This window comes from Ambystoma mexicanum, chromosome 5p, assembly GCF_040938575.1.
Source record: "Ambystoma mexicanum isolate Mex_15411 chromosome 5p, UKY_AmexF1_1, whole genome shotgun sequence".
NCBI lineage: Eukaryota > Metazoa > Chordata > Amphibia > Caudata > Ambystomatidae > Ambystoma > Ambystoma mexicanum.
The window spans coordinates 121,729,998-121,748,511 of record NC_090930.1 but is presented as its reverse complement, the minus strand read 5'-3'; the positions used below and the strand labels follow the sequence as shown (position 1 = coordinate 121,748,511).

The window sequence follows — 18,514 nt, the reverse complement described above, 5'->3', positions numbered from 1 at the left end:
TCTCTTTACAAATGTTGTCTACGCTGCAATCCCTCTTAAACCAGTTAGGCGCAAGGCTACCTCCCGCGGGTGCACCTCCAGTGATACCTGTCAACGACGCGGCAGGTCCCGCTCCACGATCAACGGCTGGTTTGCCGGCCTCCCTTCTTGTAAGCGAAGGTCTCCCCAGGTCAGACCCAGAGGAAGGTGAATTGCAAGATTCTGAATCAGATCAAGGTTCTAGAGACTCCTTCTCGGACATTTCATCATCGCCTTCGAGGGACCCTACGTGGGAATTGGATGGAGAAGTGGAAGCTCCTACAAGCCAAGCACAGCCGTCCCCACCAGATGACATTGGTTCCTTGCCATGATGGCGAAAGCCTGTATTGAATTTGGTCTGACCCCAGAGGAAGAAAAGAAGGAATGCTTCTTATTTGACCATATGGGGAAAAGGAGAAAGTCAGTCTTTTCAGTACCCATTCTGGACCATGTTTGGCAGGAAGGATTGCGCACAATGCGTCATCCATTTTCGGAGCTGGCAATCAAGGGCAGATTAGAAATGTTTAAAGCCCCGGACTCTACACCTAAGTGTTTGACTGCGCAACCCTCACCGGTAGAATTGGTAGTGTCGGCGGCTGCAGGCAGAAAGGCTAGGATACGGCAAGGTCACTGGGAGCCTTACAAAGTGGGTGAGCTTTTAGGCCTTTTCGCCCTTTCCGCGGAGCCTCTGGGAATTCCCGGTTCGCTGCATCTAGGTATCAGAGTTTCCACAGATCATCGTTCTCCTCACAAGGGTACAGGCGAGCTGTCCAAGCGATTAGAAGAAGCCTGGATTTCCAGGTGTCTAGGAGAAGAGGAGGACAGTCTTCGTCCTCCAAAGGCAAACAATCAAAGTCTCAACAATGACAATCTTCAGGACATCCTGGGAGGCAGAGTGTCTCGTCGCGTCGATGAATGGAGGAGTGTAACATCGGACCTTTGGGTGTTGTACACAATAAAACTAGGCCACTCTTTGCAGTTCAAAACCATGCCGTCACAAATTCCACCTGTGTATTCGGCGCAACCCCATGTTCACATATTACAGCAGGAGGTGCTGCTTATGCTGCAAAAAGGGGCTATAGAATTGGTTCCGGTGGCCGAGAGAGGCCTGGTAGTTTGCTCCTGTTACTTCATGGTCAAAAAACCCAACGGCAAGTGGCAACCCGTTCTAGACCTTCGAGCTTTCAACAAGACTCTGCAACGCCTGAAGTTCAAGATGATTACGCTTCAAGAGGTCATCCGATCGATACAGCTGTTGGACTTACAAGACGCATACTTCCACATACCCATGCGTCGACCACACCGAAAATTCTTAAGGTTCGTGGTGGGTCAGAGTCATTATCTGTTCAAGGTACTACCGTTCGGCCTGAAATTGTCTCCCAGGACGTTCACAAAGTGTTTAGCTCCGGTGGCAGCATGGCTACGAAGAAAAGGTCACCACGTCTACCCTTACCTGGACAACTGGCTAGTAAGAGGCTTGTCTCTGGCAGTGACGCAAGCAAGCCTAGAGGCCACCATGCAACTACTACAGCGATTAGGCTTTACAATCAACTTTGAAAAATCCTGTCTCCCTCAAGGAGCTTGGTCTTTTTAGGCATGGAGTTCCAGACTCAATCAGGACTAGTGAGGCCTTCCTCAGAGAGAATTCAGAAACTCAAACAAAAAGCAGAGAAATGGAGAACTGGCCCCAGGGTGTCAGTCAGAAAATGCATGTCACTGCTAGGAGCCATGGTGTCATGCATTCTGCTGGTGAACAACTGTCGTCTCTTCATGAGACCGATACAGGAATTTCTGGCGGACCGATGGTCTCAGAGTCACGGATTGTGGTCCGACAAGTTGAAGATAAGCAGCGAGCTTGTAAAAGCGCTTCACTGGTGGCAACTTTCAGACAATCTAGCAAGAGGAATGCCTCTGCTGGAACCAAAATGTCAATCGACAGTTGTGACAGATGCATCTCAGACAGGATGAGGAGCCCATCTGGGGTCCTTGCAAGTTCAAAGCGTTGGTACCCAGGGGAGTCAACCCTTCACATCAATGTGTTGGAACTAAGAGCGTTACGTTGGGCTCTGAAGTCGTTTTGCCGCGCATACAGGGGTCAGTGGTGAGAATATTAGCAGAGAATACGACCACAATGTTCTACCTCCGGAAACAAGGAGGCACTCGTTCCAGAACGCTTTCGAACGAAGCCCAGGAAGTATGGCATTGGGCCTTCGAGCAAGGAATAAGTATAGTGGCGTACCATCTACCAGGAGTGAACAATATACAGACAGACTCTCTCAGCAGAGAGATGAACCAACTACACGAATGGGAGCTGAACAATCAACTAGTGTCAAGCATCTTCAGGAAATGGGGTCGTCCCTCGCTGGATCTTTTTGGAACCCGGGAGAAGAAGTAGTGCAGGCATTTCGCCAGCAGATGGCCATAGCCCAACTCGCTGGGGGATGCGTTCTCTTTCCTGTGGACGGGCAGGTTCGCGTATGTGTTCCCACCGTTCCCGCTCATTCGACAAACCTTCTAGTGGATACACAAATATCCATGCCGTGTGATTCTAATTGCTCCTCGCTGCGCGAGGCAGTCATGGTTTTCGGACCTTCTCCAGCTATCGGTGGCAAAGCCAATGAGGCTTCAGGAGGCACCGGACATTCTATTCCAAGACAAGGGAGCGATTTGGCATCATGACCCGAGCGCCCTCAGCTTGATGGCTTGGCTCCTGACTTCTACGAGTTTGGAACCCTAAAACTTTCTTCAGATTTTCACCGAATTTTGGAGGCGGCGAGGGCTCCGTCCACAAATGTTTCATATGCATGCGAGTGGAAGAGATTCTGTGCGTGGTGTAGGGATCAACCAGGGGTGGACCCGGTAAACATCTCCTCAGAGCAGGTTCTGCCTTATTTGCTTCACTTGGCGAAGAAAGGATAGTCTTTCTCCTCCATAAAAGTTCACTTGGCAGCCATTTCAAGGTTTGTCCAAAAAAGGCACTTGACTCCATTGTTCAGTGACAGACTAGTCAAGCACTTCCTGAGAGGGTTATTTTGAACCTTTCCTCCGGCCAAAAAAGTTCCCTCTTAGTTGGAGTCTTAATCTGGTACTGTCAGGGCTAATGAAGGCTCCTTTTGAGCCTATGTCATCATCTCCCCTCAAATTTTTGTTGTGGAGAATGGCTTTTTTCGTGGCTATTACTTCAGCAAGAAGACTGTCGGAGCTGCAAGCGTTGGTGATTGATCCCCCATATTTGTGTTTCTTCAAAGACAAAGTGGTGTTGGTAACTAACCCTCATTTTATACGAAAGGTTCCAACTACATTCCACAAGCACTCGTCGATTGTGCTACCAGCATTCTTCGCTTTGGCTACCTCTTTCGCGGAAAAAACTCTCCATACGTTGGATGTCAAGAGAGCACTGAAGTTTTATTTGAGTCGTACTCAAAGTTTCAGGCGTACGAAACAGCTGTTTGTGGCTTATGGACCCTCTGTAAAGGGAAAACCAATCTCCAAACAAGGACTGGCCCGCTGGGTTTCGTCAACCATTGCCTTCTGCCACTCTAAGGTGGGGAAGGCTCTGGAAAGGCGTCCAAAGGCTCGCTTAACAAGATCCACCTCGTCATCGGCAGCATGGTGGTCCGGAAACCCGCTGGTCGACATCTGTCAGGCGGCCTCCTGGTCGGTGCCGCAGACATTTACTCGGCATTATTGCCTAGAGCCACAGCATGCAACGGACGTACAGGTGGGACGGGTGGTCCTACGACACTTGTTTCAGTAAGGTAAGCCCCACAGAGGGGAATACCCTTTCTTCAATATGCCATGGTGGAGGGCTCTATTGATATGGCTGATTGCATGTATGCTCTTATGTTATTGGTTTGCATTGCACGCCTCCAGTTTATGAATATTGCTTTATAATCTATTCTAAGCATGTGAATCCATGAAAGATCCAATGCTGGAGAAGGGAGTAGTTTCTTACATGTAACTCCATTTCTCCAGCGTTGGCATCTTTCATGGATTCACACGCACCTGCTGGCCTCCCCTGAATGCAAACTGGATAGGCCCCTACTACTTTGGGGTTAAAATCTGAAGGGAGCCGCAGGGGCAGGGCTATTTATACCGTACGTCCTATTGGGTCATGCATAGGTGGCCGAAAAGGACGTCGATAGGACACAGAAGTGTTGGGTTTTCCGAGGGTAAAATTTTTTTCTTAAATATACCGAGGTTCCCGTCCTGACGACGGGGAATATTCTAAGCATGTGAATTCATGAAAGATCCCAACGCTGGAGAAATGGAGTTACAGGTAAGAAACTACTTCCATATATAAAAAAAAACAATCACCAAACAGGCAATTAATGAAGACCTTACACAGTAAGAAAATGTCTACAAACGTAATAACTTAAAGGAATCTAAAGCCTTGGTCCTTTTTATTTTAATGCTTTGTATTCTAACCAAGCACACGTCCCAATGTTACTTTATTAAACAGTGCAATTAGTTATTTTGTGAAATTTGTGTTTTGAACATCAAATTTGAATAGCTCAGTTGTAGCTCAGTTATTCTGACAACGCTGTTGATTCTTTATTTTATCATTGTTATAGGGAAGCAGAAATACCTTTGTGCCAGCAGAAATGATTGCACAATCGACAAATTCCGCAGGAAAAACTGTCCTTCTTGTCGTCTGAGGAAGTGTTACGAAGCTGGAATGACATTGGGTGGTAGGTTTTGTAGATTTGTATTCATGCATGGGATTTTGTTTTGTTGTTGATTGTTCCTTTCACAGTAACTCAGTAGAGAAAACAAATCTTACAGCAAGCATATAGTCCATTTTCAGCTAGTGAGTCATGATCCACACATGTCGGGCATCTTTCTATAAGAGTCAGGGTTCTACATAAAGTTATATGTGACCCATCCTGGCCAAAAAACTAGGCCAGAAAACATCTCCAAAAGAAAGTATTATTTTGAAAAAGAAATTCGACCTGGCAGTCTTTCATAGCCCTACAAGTACCAGGCCCCGACCACCCTGAAAGATCGTCATGCACCAAACTTCATATGATGGCATCTTTAAAATCTAGTAGATGAGTCAGAAACTCTGCTTTTACACTCACTCTTTTATTTTTAAGTTTATATTTTTTGCATTCAAAAAGCCTGTTTCCTGTCCTGTGTTTTATCCCAAGCTGAAAGTTTCCCCTATTATTTTTCTGTTATGGTTGTTATGCTGCTCCCCACTTTGTGTTCGGCTATACCTACGATGTATGACAAGGTTCAAGGTTATATCAAGAACACACAACAATTGTGACGTGAAAAGCAATGTGCTGGATTGGGAGCCTCCACATGCAGATTTCCAATCTGTGGTTTGCACAGGTCTACCAGCGGTAATACTGTCTTGCTTCCATTATGTGCTGAGGGAGGAAAGGATTTCAGCCGTGCAACTAACAGTCAACCTCATCTCAAGCTGAAGGAATGCCGATTCAGGTAAGTGAGACTTTATCTCAGAAGTGGGACCACTGTCTACGGTCTAAAGGTTGCATCCTCCATTTCAGTGCCATCATATCTACCTGATGCTCCATGGCATGGAGCCTGTTTTCAAACCTGTTAAGTTTGCTGAAATACTATGTAGGTGTTCCCAGACTTTTGGTACCATCACGTAAGTATCGGTGGAATCCTGAAATAGATTATTTTCACAAAAACATTGTATTCCCAAAAACAATTCAGATACTGGCGATGATCCTGAATGTAATACAGAAATACTTCAAGGCACCATGCTGGAAAAGGATGGGTTGGGAAATCAGGTGTGAGGAGAAAGTAGGAGCCCAAATGATAAGAAATAATCATCCCCAGTGTATTAATCCAATTCCTGGTTATTTTTATTCTTTTTTATTAAGTGTTTTGGTTCAGACAAAAATGTATAAACCTTTCACTTCATACAAAAATCAATCAACAGTAACATATTTTTAAGAAAAGAAGAATTAGAATCAACATTTCTCATTCAACTTAGTATCCGCCATCATAAGTACATTATTTGTTTCGATATCAAGGTAAGGAAGCCAGTTAGAGCCAATATCCGGGTCTGCCCCTGGCCAACTATCATGCTAGACCATACAAGTTCATTAACAGTTTCCGTTCCCAAGTGATTTTCCCTTTCTTTTCGCAGGGCCGTGCAATCAGCCGCTGAATGCTTAATCGTTTCTTTAGTAGCCAATTGTTTACAAAGTCTGGAGCTATGATTGCTCGAACCCCGCCTCCACTTACTCATCCTTTCCAGAGTCGGGAATTGGTTAAGCCTAAATCGTACGTAAATTAGCCTACGTTTAGGACAATGGAATATATGGACATACTTGGGGCGTTCCTCTTTTTGTGAGAAATGTGCTGTATTCAGCGCATTTACTATAAGTCCCCACCTGTTCCGGGGAGATCACCTAGTCGTGTTTATGTAGCTTGTTCTTAACAGTGGGCGCATTGTAGGAGAACTCTTCTTTAGATGACCCTATCAATTTAAGTATTCCACTCATCTGTTCCTTAAATTCCATGTTTCAGTTCCCAGATGTTCTTGTTTGCTCTGCCCCCCAACTCTGATAAAGAGACATAGCTGCAGGATATAACAGCTTTGCATAGTCCACCAGTTTATTCCATTTAGCTCTAGCCCCAATGAAATCAACCCAAATTCTTGCCTTATCACAGCATTCAAGACAGCAGTGGACAGCCCCAGTGTCTTCTTAAACAACATTCCTTCAATGGTATTAAGGAAGGCCCCCAGCTCGAAAATGCAAAGTTCCAGACCATAAAGCAAGAAAGGTTCCACGGTGGAAAGATGGCATTGGAGGAGAGGGTTAAGGGAGAAATGACACAGTTGCGTATATACCTTCTTCATTTTTGTCAGCAGAGGCAGGCTCTTAACCCTGGTCAGAAGTTTCCAACTCTCCTTGAAATATGAGTTTGTGACATGGTAAGTAAGTTACTTGATGGATTCCACTCTTTCAAGGGGATTACCACCCACCCTCCATGCCATGGTTTTTGGGGTTCTCTTATTCGTAAAGACAATGACCTTCGACTTCTGCCCATTAACTCTGAGGTTGTTCTCGACTGCGTATTAAAAAAACAGTGTCAAATTCCTCTGGAGCCCTGTTGGTGTTAGGTCAAACAAGACCACATTTTAAGCAAAGACAATGCAGTACAATGACACTGAGCCCAGCTTCGCAGGATTAATAGTGCTCCCATCCCAGACACAAGATAGATCCGCAAGATATAGGTTGAAAAGGGTCGGGTCCACCACGCACCCCTGCTGAAAAACAACGTGCTTAGCAATAGGGCACGTCATGGCTCCCTCCCCAGTCATCCTCACTCCCACAGTTGTATCTGTGTGCTGCAAGGCAAGCAAATGCACCAGCGTTGAAGGGAGATTCATACCCAGCAGTTTCTTCTAGAGTCTTGCTCTGTATACAGTATCGAAGGCACTGGACAAGTCTATCGATGCCATGCCATATAGACAGTCCCTACCTTTGTTTTTTTAACTGCTGCTAGGAGATGTGACATGACAAAGGCGTTCAGGGATGTTTCCATGCTGGTACGAACCCCAATCTGAAAGTGTGAGTACAACCCCTTCAACGTTATGTGTCACTTGAGCTCCCTTAACAGGAGAGTTGCAAATATCTTCCTAGAGGAATCCAGCAAGGTTATTGATCTAAAGTTTTTAGGTGACCCCTGTATGTTCCTGTTTGTGTATAGGGATAATTATGGATTCTCTCCATGTATCTGGGACTGTGAGGGTTCTACTGATATAATTAAACAGGTCTCTCAGAGGGCCGGCCCAAATTCCTGGATTGGATTTGATTAGTGCTAGCGTTATATATTGTCTGGGCCCAGAGCCCCTGATGGTTTGGCGCTATCAATTGTCCATAAAATGTCTTCGGTCTGGCACTGAAGAGCCCCTTTTACCGGGTCTGTCATACGTGGGTTAAGTAAATGCTCCTCATTAGGGGGCCTAGCATATTTCTTAGTAATATGCCCTACCCATTCCTGGGCAGTGATGTTGCACTCCATAGGATTATGCACACCATTTGTTACACCACCCAGAATGTTCCAGAAATTGGCAGTGTCTTTCTGGATAAGAGTCTTGATTCCCTTTTGGTTTTGGTCAAACAACCTTTCCCTGCCAATCCGTCTTAATGTTATTTTATGGCGGCCCACTATTCTTTTCTTGGCTGCCCTATCAGGGGCTGTTTTGAGTAGGTTTCTAATGGCTGCCCTCTTTGCCTGTTTTGCCATTTTTACTTCGATCTCAAAGGGATGATTATGTTGTCTCCCTCTGGTGATTTGACCCCTGTTGGTGAGAGACTTTAGGCAGTTCAATAAGTTAAAGATGTAATGATTAACCATTAGTCTGTCCTCCTTGCTCCATTTTTAAAGTCTCCTTCTCCCTCAAAGCACTAAAGAGCCTATAGGCTGTGGCATTCAATTCTACTGTCCATCCTCCTCTTTCCGATGAAATTAATGCTGTTTCGTGTTTTATGTAGTTAGCTGTAATTTCGAATTGGATTGCCACACTTATGGGGAAGTGGTCACTACCATGGCCATCTCCCTTTTCTAGTGGATCACAGAAATGACTCAAGTCTTCAGATACAAAAAGATGGTCAATCCATGTCCCCCCCCCCATAGCGTTTATGGTAGGAAGGAATAAATGTACAGCCATAAGGTCCTTTGAGTTCGCCTCTATTTCATAATGTGTACAATCGTAGGTTAGATCTATTGCAATTGCCAGGCCTCCTGGCGGCCTGCCTTGCTGTCCCCTACTGGTGACTTAGTTATAAGTGTGGAACCCTTTCAGCTCAAAAGGGGTAATTGCCATGGTCTCCTGTAGCAGTAGCGCTCCTGCCCTCATTAGTTCTGAAGCAACCAGTGCCTTCAGCTTGAGATATCCACAAATGTTCCAAGTAGTTAATGTTAAACACCCTTCCTCAAAGGCTCGACTGCTTTGTCTTTATTTTTTTAAACATTTCCAACACTGACTCCAGCCAGGCCCATTCTTCAAGGTCCGTTTTCCCAGTTGTTTCCAATTTATTGTTTAGTCCTTGTGCTGAAACCATTTGAGACTGCGGAGGGGCTAAGAACGCCTCAATATCTTCCAATGAGTTTAGTTGGCCTAATTTGTACCCAATGGTGTTATGATTCCCCCGGTTGTTCCAGGCGGTCTGTGCTATACTGTTAGATGCATAGCAAAAGACCGATCTTTCGGCTCTCTTTCTTGGGAAGCCCACCCTCGGTATGTCCTCCGATCGTAGGGCCCTTACATGGGGGATTTCTTGAAAAGTTTTTGTTATTTGACCTCTGTTTAAATGAACAGGCCCGCAGATTAGGGCATTGCTCTCCCAGCTCATTGTGGTCCCAAGAAAATAGTCTGTCAGTCTTCTGTGGTAGAATGACATCCTGTTCTTCCGCCAGAGCCTGAATAGGCTTCACTGTAGGCAAGGGTTCGGAAGCCTGATCATCTAGGATAACAGAGGCAATAGATGTTTCGTGAGATTCCTGGTCCATTTCCGGAGAGTCACAGGATTCCAGAAAGCTGGTCATTTTCAGTTGCTTTTGATCTTTAGCAGTCCCTTTTTTCTTACCCGTTCCACTTGATTTTGGTTTTTGGTTAGAATCTAATTTCTCCTGTGTCAGGGTTTTAATGAACTGTCTGGAGTTACTCCTTGTTTCCGTTTTGCGCTGGGATGTCTTAGGTCTTTTTTTTCCTTTTGTGTTTTCCCTTTCCTCTTTAGGGCAGTGGTCTTCAAACTTTTTTGGCCGGGGCCCCCTGAGCAAAGTTTGGGCAGGCTGGGACCCCCCAGAAATGCCAAATGGACAGTATGTATTGCACACCGTCACCTGCTCCCATCAGTCGCTGGGCTCCCTCATCTCACTCCTACCCAGTCCCTGGTCTCTCCCCACCCTGGTCTCTCCCCACCCCATCACACACCATGGGCTCTCCCCACTCTGCTCCCACCACTATCCCATGGTTCCCGCCCATTGTGCTCCCACCATAGTCCCTCGGTTGCCCCCATCCCGTTCCCAACACAGTCTGGGGGCCAGTGGCGGCTGGTGATTTTTTTAAGTGGAGGGGCTTAACTATTTCCCCCAAAAATGCCATAGCGACCGAGCATAGTGAGGGAGCCCAAACCAATGAAGGGGGGTTCGGTGGGGTTTCCCCCTGTGAATTTTTTTTAAATAATGGGTTAAAATGTTGCATTGTAGAGCATACTTTTAACAATAAAATGGGTAAATAGCCAAGCAGTTTGCAATTGGTGCTGGGGGGCCCAGTGGGCAGGCATGGCATTTTTAAATGGACAGCTATGATAGATGTCCAGTAAAAAGATACCATCCCTGTCACCTGTGCCCCACTGAGCCTAACACAATCAACATGATTGTGTGTATGCAAGGCGCTGCACATTCATACAGCAATCACTCACACGAGCATCCATCACCATACACTCACTGCTAACATAAACATCCACGCATCCATACACATGTCTAAATATCTAAATAAAAACAATTAACATAAACGTACCTTCTGCATTGGCCTGCGTGTTGGTGCTGAAACGTCCTGCTCCAGGTTGCTCTGACAGTATGTGCGAGGAGGCGCAGAAGCTCCCCCTCGGACATACAGACATGCAGTGCCTCAACCAGCATTTCCAATGGGCTATGCAATGCTGGCAAAGCAAAACTCCCCAGCACTTGCATGGCTCAGTGAGCATGTGCGGCTGGGGAACTAAATTGAACTGTCAAAGGGAAACGGTGTTTCCCTTTGACAGTTCAGCCAGCCCAGGAGCACTCCATAAGGTGGAAAAAGCAGCTGAGGGAGTGCTCACTGTTTCACTGGGCTGGCTCCTTAGCTCATCCATAATGGGTGAGGGGCCACTGGGTGGGCGGCCCCTCGCCATTACGGATGAGCCGCCAGGTGTCGGACCGGCCTATAGGGCAATGCCTGTACCAGAAATGTAAAATGCTAGTGTGGGCCAGTCAAAATGGGCCCCCATTTTGGCCAATGTGGACGGGTTTTATGAGTTACTTTACTATGCAGTTAGTAATTTTGACCATTGTTGCTGAATATGTCACAATTTACTTACATTTTAACACACAGCACCCTTCTTGGGTACTATTGAAAGAGTGGGCCTCATTACAACCCTGGCGGTAGCTGTGCCGGTAAAACTGGCACAGCTGCCGCCGGAGTTGCATCCGGGTCCGGCACCCACGAATGGGCAATTACCAGGTCATGCCCAGTTAGGCTGACCTGAAAATTGCCCTTTCGCGGGTGCTGGTACCGGTAGATCCCCATTCCCATTTGATCCCCATAGGGTGCTCGGATTCGCCGGCACCGTTAATGACGGTGCCGGCGCATTCAAAGAGCTGTGCTCGCGGGTGCCGCATGGCCTGCCAGGTTGCCTTGGCGGGTTGTCAGGCACCCGCAAGCACAATTCGTACTATGGCGGTACGGTAGCAACGGTGCCGGTAGCTTACGGGCACCGTGTTTACCATACCGCCATAGTTTTAATGAAGCCCAGTCTGTGACTAAAGGAATGAATATCCATTTACAACTGAGGGCCACTTTTTCATTGTTGCCTGAGACAGTGTCATGCTTCAGCCCAACCATGTGAGCCACCCCTGCCCATTTCTTCCAATCTAAACATTTATTTATTTATTTTTTTACATTTCATGCTGAGTTCTCAGGGCCCCCCGGGGATGCACCCGCGGACCCCTGGGGGGCCGCGCCCCACAGTTTGAATACCGCTGCTCTAGGGATTCATTTATCAATTTCAGCTGCTGGGCCTGGGCACTCTGGGGTGTTTTCATATTCTGTGAGGTACAGCTCTGCTAATAGTGAGGGACCATCTGGTGTCAGCAGAGGAGGTATTATGGGCTGTCTGCCATTTTCCATGTATGTAATCTTGTCGCTTCACTCTCCTCAATAGGTGTTTGTGTCTTGACTTCCTCTTCCCCCTGGAAGTGGATGACCCGTTACTGCCTTGCAAGAATTCTGATGTTCCCGGATGCTCGCCAATAATTTAGTTAGACCGTGGTCCAGGGAATCCAGCTTTACAGCATTGGCTTGGACTAGCTCTTTTACATTATCGTAGAGCCTTAGCAATGACTCCAAAACCAAATGCAAAGCAAATATTGAGGCAGGGCCCAATATCTCCACTTGCAGCATGACGATGGAGTCTCTACTCCTTGTTAGATTTTTTGGGGTGTAGTAATTTTCATGGAGTGGGGCAGGGTGAGGTAGGCTGGAATCCCATCGTTCCTGATGGACTGTTAAAGAGCTGTTCAATGGGCCAAGTGCTTAGTTATAACTGCACCCAGTTCTTTGGTTTCCCATTACAACAGATAAGCCCACCTTTCCGGCAGTCCCATGGGACCGGGCTTTAATTCCTTCCATGTCATTACATAACTTCTCGAACGAGGGGTCCAGCATAGAGTTTGCAGAGTCTGAAGCTGAGTGAAATATCCATTCCCACTGACAATATTCAATGCGGTATGTCCAAGTTGGTCAACAGTGTGTTGAGGAGACACCCAGCAGTTATCCTGTTTGCAAATGTACAGGCAATCCACAACCCACGCCTCTTGACTTGTCGACTCGTAGATACGCGTGTCTCAGATCTTGGAATACCTTGTGTTTAATTGAATAGCAGTTAAACCATTGCATGGTGCTCGTATAGCCAGCCCCCATAAATCAAACAGAACAAGGAAAGGCCAGAGAGCAGTGTGAACAAACTTTGAGAGCGGGGACTAGGCACCACCGGCCCACTCAGAGGACCACAACAAACTGCAGAGAAGTAGCAATACCCCCGGCCAAATCAGGCTGCCACACAGACGAGCCCAGGCGCTCCGCCCAACTCGCGCTGACAGCAAGTCGAGGCCGGCCCCACAGAGACTCCCACAAGGCTCACTGGCTACAGACTCCTCTGAGGCGACCAACAAATCACGTCGTAACTCACCACCGGACCGGCCCGGGCCCCGCAGGTCAGGGCTTAGCCTCCACACCGGGCAAGTCACCAGCAAATCACCAACACACGTAGGTCAAGTCAAATCGTTTGTCCGGCCGCAGTGGCCACATAGGGAATACGCTCCTCTGCGTTTTGCGATATCAGAAGAAAGCACCCTCAACAACGTGTCAAGTCACACCTCACAGAATGTAGAGACACCAACAAGACCAACAGTCAAAGAGGCCGCTTCCGACACGTTTCTTTCCTTTCTATCGCCTCTACTTGATCTCTATCGTCTCTGATTCCCGGTTATAGTGCGTGCATCAGCATGTCAATTACAAACTCTGACCCTGAAATGATACTTGAATTATCCATGCATAATTATAAATGGCATCACAGTTAATTTAAGGTTTCTATGCGTCAAAGTCAGACATTTAAATCCTCTAAAAATACTTACGTTTGTAGTATTTTCCTAGACTTGTTTTAGACTTTTTCATGCCCGAGTGTGAGGGGCACATTTTTCCATAGTTATGTCCAAACCCTGCAATCGTCTTTTCTCCATGACACACCTGATTCAAGGTGGCTGGACACAGTTTCCTTAGAACTCGAAAGGCCAGCTCTTTCCAGGTTGCCCTGTTACCTTATCAGTTGCTCCTGTGGTTCTTCAAAACTTAAAAAAATGTCCATATTTCCACTTAAGTGTGCCTCTAACGCTAAAAGGAAGTGGAATGGGTTACATTCATAAAGTTCTCATCTGCATCTGTTATCAAAATCGGTAGCACGATGTTCCCTGAGTGGGACTTATTTCACCAAGAATAACAAATTTATCTAGTGCAAGCAACTAAATAAGGTAAAAGGTCAAGAGTGTTCTCCATTATTGGTTCATTAAAAAAATTCTCGTACTTTGACTGTTCCCCTCCCAAGGGTTAGGGATCCTGAGAAACGTTTGTAAATACAATTACAATATTTTAGTATATAGTAAACATCCATTGCATGTTAATCTACAAATTTCACTTTAAAAGCCCATGCCCTCCAAAGTCAGCCGAGTACTAAATAATCAGTGGGATACAGCGATTTTCTCTAGTAGGTTGCTTGGTGGAAACTGCTTTGGATTGTTACTAATGTCAGAGGATGAGGCCCCCCACAAAAAAGCACAGAAATGCTAATACTGCAGACAAGAAGCTACATAGGCAACCTACCATCCCTCTGATCAAGCGTAATAGTTGTGCATATTTTGGATGTCTCCCTTAATTGTGTTCAGCTCTTCTGTAAGATGGCTGATCACACAGCGATAGATAAGTCAATTACTGGTATGCATTTGTTTCAACGATTTTCTTTTAAAGTACACAACTGTAGCATTCCATTTTCCTGAAGCTGCTATTTTAAAGCCCAGAGATACAGTATGTAACCAATAACCTTGCTTTTAAAATCCAAAATGTATAGAAAAGTGAGACTATGGCATAACCTGATTTTGAACAGAAGCAAAGGCTTCGATCTATGTGCTATGCCAGAACTTGTACTACTACTCAGCTCAGTCAGGAAGGTAAAACAGATATAAAGTGAATCGTATTCCTCAGACTCTATTTTTGTGTCATGGGTGGAAGGCAAGCTTTACTCTTCAGAGATGTGAGTCAGCAGCGGAAGCCTCCAAACAAACATAGTACAGAAATTACCAAGCTAAAAGGAATGTTCAAGCAAACTTCTGTAAACATATGTATTTTACTTAACACTGATTTCAATCCGAAAACACCAAAAGCCACCTCTGAAATGAAAACGCCCAGATAATATGGGCTATATTTATTAATGTATATATCGTTCTTGCATGTAGCATGTTAAATGCCACTAGAAGCCTCAGAGCACAAGCAGCAGAGAGTAGGAATCAGGGAAACGGTTTTATAGGGAAAAAGCAAGGGTTGCCATATCTTTTCTCAATCTGAGGAGGTTGGATTCCAGGCAGAGAGTGGTGCAAAGAGAGGTCCAAACTATTTTCTACGAGATAGAAGACGGGTCTGGACCATTTTCTTGATTTTTTGGATGCCAGAGAATTCCTGCTTAGGTGGAATGAAGAATCCTGCGGGGCAATGGAGTGTGAATTTGATGCAGAGAAAGTCAGGTTTGAGACCAATGAAGGGGTGATAATGGCATTGAGATGTGAACTCTGATTGAGTTCAAACAGTAGTCCGTCAACAGCATTTTGCAAACCCTGGATGTAAATATCGCGATGCCTATGTAAAGACTGTTTTCGTAGTCCAGGGAGGTGGAGATTAAGGTCAGAGCAGTGACTTTGTCGGGAAAAGATCAAAAGCGGAAATATGAGGTTGAGAAGTTGAAGTTTAAATAAGTAGACTTTGATGACAGAGGCTACTTGGGCAGTGAGGGATGGGTTCTGGTCAATGATGAAGCCAAGGTTTTTGATTTATTAGCTTGGCGAGAACAGTTGCCAAAAGTAGAGGGTCTGAGATGCTTGTTCCAGAGGCAAGACTATGCGTAGGATTCCAGTTTTGAAGGGTTTCAGTTTTAGCCAGGTTGACCCCCTCCCACCCTCCACTATTCATAGCTTGAAGACAGAGAGTCGGAGGGGGTTAGTGTGGCTGTATTTTCTGTCCATGCAAAAGAGTACTTTTGGGTAATTTCCAGGTCATTTGCATACATGCAAAATTAACACTGATATAGACAAGGGCGCAACAGTAGATACTGAAAAGAAAGGGGGACAGTACAGAACCCTAAGAAGCGCCACATGTCATTTGTGAAGGATCAAAGAAGAAGAGAGAAATCCTGACATCCCTGAGATCATGATGCTATGCGATTTGATTTTGTATCTATGTTTTTATAATAAATGATGGTCTGGATCCTGCACAGCAGCCCACTGCCTTTTGACCAATGTGCAGTTTAGGCAACTGTAAAATAAAAATGTATTAAAAATAAAGCTATCTATGCTCACTAAGGATTGGGTACAGTCTAGAAGGTCCTGATGATAAAATAATTGTAAAGCTGCTGAAAGGTCCTGGATGATGAAGGTGTTAGGACCATAGATGGCATTTGCCATACAGAGATAATCAAGTATGTAGACCAGAATGTATTTGGCTCCTTTCTCAGGATGAAGTCCTGCATGTTGTGCAGGTGCCCTGAGGGAATCTTGTGTGTTATCTCGAACACAGGTAGAAGGTACAATGATCCCTTGGTTCAGTAGGGCAGTGATGGTATCTTTAATTCCCTCTTCTTCCTCCCTGGAAAGTGGAAATTGTTTCACTCGGGGTAACATTGCTCCTGGTTTCAATGCTATGTGTAGTAGGGTCACTACCTGTAGGAATCCTACGTCATGGGGGTTAGTTGTCCACAGTCTTTCGAGCTCCTGCTCCAAATCTGATTCAGTGAACTGGGGAGGGCCTGCGAGGACCATTATGGGGCACTGGATCGTTCTGTATTGCACCATTATTTCACAGGGGATACATATTGCTAGTACAATTTCTCCATCATCTGGCCTGTCCTCCTACAATTCTGCATCAGTCGCCTCCGTTAGAGGTATCGTGGGGTCAATGTATAGTACTGTGCGCCACTCGCCCCCGAATTGGACGGGTCCTATCATAACAATCCTTTCGAATGGATTTTGTCCTCCCACGTGATCCTCATCTTTGATATTCGATATCCAGCTTCAGCTGCTCCGGAAATTTGGTTTCGGCAGAGGGCGCTGTGCATCGATGCAGTGGACTCGATGTCCCCCGAGGGCCTCTGTTTCAAGGATGATGTCATCGAAGGCATATATAACACGCACAGCAGCCGTTGACTTCAGTTCAGTTTTTCCGTGAATGCTATTGCTTTGAGAAATACGGCACACTTAATTTATTAACTAGCAAGTATCTCAAGATTGTGACTAGAAAATGTCATTGACCGACCCACACTGTTTATGTCTATGGTCTTTCAGGGTAGAGCATAAGACGTCAGCCTGCTCCAAGTGCCAGTCTTTGACCAGAAAGGCCCTGAACAAGCGAAAGGTGAAATTGGCGGTAGGTCGAAACCCCATAAAATATTCATCTACCCCGACCAAAAAAACATTTAACCGAGTCGAGAGGCGACTCTCCTCGGAGGAAGAAAGTTAAGATTGAGATCTTTTTTTTCTTTGGAATAGCCCAGCTGGAGTACCATGGGGCAAGTGATCAGGGGTCAGCGAAAAGGTGCGGGGTCCGTATTCAAGGCCCACTTGAAGCACAGGAAAGGCCCAGCCAAGCTCCGGTCTGTTGTCTTTGCCGAGAGGCATGGCTACATCAAAGGCATTGTGAAGGATATTGTGCATGATCCTGGTCGTGGTGCACCTCTGGCAAAAGTGGCATTCAGAGACCCCTATCGCTTCAAGAAGAGGACTGAACTGTTCATTGCTGCTGAGGGCATTCATACTGGCCAGTTTGTCTATTGTGGAAAGAATGCCTACCTTAATATTGGTAATGTTCTCCCCGTTGGAACCATGCCTGAAGGAACAATTGTGTGCTGTCTTGAAGAGAAGCCAGGTGACTGTGGCAAGCTGGCCCGTGCCTCTGGAAACTATGCTACAGTAATCTCTCACAATCCTGAAACTAGGAAAACAAGGTTTAAACTTCTTTCGGGTTCCAAGAAGGTTGTCTCCTCTGCAAACAGAGCTATTGTTGGTGTTGTTGCTGGTGGTGGTCGAATTGACAAACCAATCCTAAAGGCAGGTTGTGCCTACCACAAATACAAGGCAAAGAGAAACTGCTGGCCGCGTGTGCGTGGTGTGGCCATGAATCCTGCTGAACATCCCTTTGATGGTGGTAACCATCAACATATTGGTAAACCTTCAACAATCAGGAGAGATGCTCCAGCTGGTCGCAAAGTTGGTCTTATTGCTGCTCGTCGTACTGGCAGACTGCGTGGTACAAAGACTGTGCAGGAAAAGGAAAATTAAGTTCATTGTCCCAAAAAATAAATGATATGAAAACATTAAAAAAAAAAAAGATTGAGATCGAGGAGTGGCTCCCACCCACTCCTCATCGTCGTTGAGGAAGTCCAAAAAGAGGCACCATAGGTCACCTTCTTTGACTTCATCATCGGACACCTCCCCTAAGAGGGTATTGTGTCCCACAAAAAACTCCACAGCTGTCAAATGGGAAACATTTAGAGCAGACATGCTAAAAATATTTGATGAGCAAAAACCCACAGTAAGCCATGCTCCTACCGCGCCTTCCAAAGAAGCCGGTAAGGAAAGGGCTTGAGCCAAATACCACACGTTGAGCCCGGGACGAAGGCCTGATCCTCATCGAGAGCCGTCAAGGCCTCGACGCGATAAGTGATTGAAGGATTGTTCGAGCCGAAAACAAAAACACAAGTCGAGGTCGTCGACAGAATCGACACCTGCTCTGCCTTAGACGCCAGCTAAGCTCTCGGCATCACCTTCAAAGCCGCCGGCACTATTGACGCCAGCTGCGCCACCAATGCCAGCTGTGCCATCGGTGCCAGTACCATCAACGCCCGCTGTGCTTTTGCTGCCAGCTGTACAGTCGATGCTGAGCGCCCCATCTAAACCTATGTCGCCATCGAAGTAAAAAAAAGGTTTC

At 46.0% G+C, this 18,514-nt stretch overlaps 1 protein-coding gene and 1 pseudogene across 1 annotated transcript in view; both read left to right on the top strand.

The window, feature by feature from the left end:
* The window catches only part of AR (androgen receptor), a 1,337,360-nt gene that overhangs the window by 624,493 nt on the left and 694,353 nt on the right, over window positions 1-18,514 (top strand). Inside the window, exon 3 of the mRNA XM_069612517.1 lies at window positions 4,593-4,709. Within this exon, the coding sequence (XP_069468618.1) occupies window positions 4,593-4,709 (117 nt within the window). The remainder of the gene's footprint in view (window positions 1-4,592; window positions 4,710-18,514) is intronic.
* Window positions 17,063-17,914, top strand: LOC138480774 (large ribosomal subunit protein uL2 pseudogene; annotated as a pseudogene).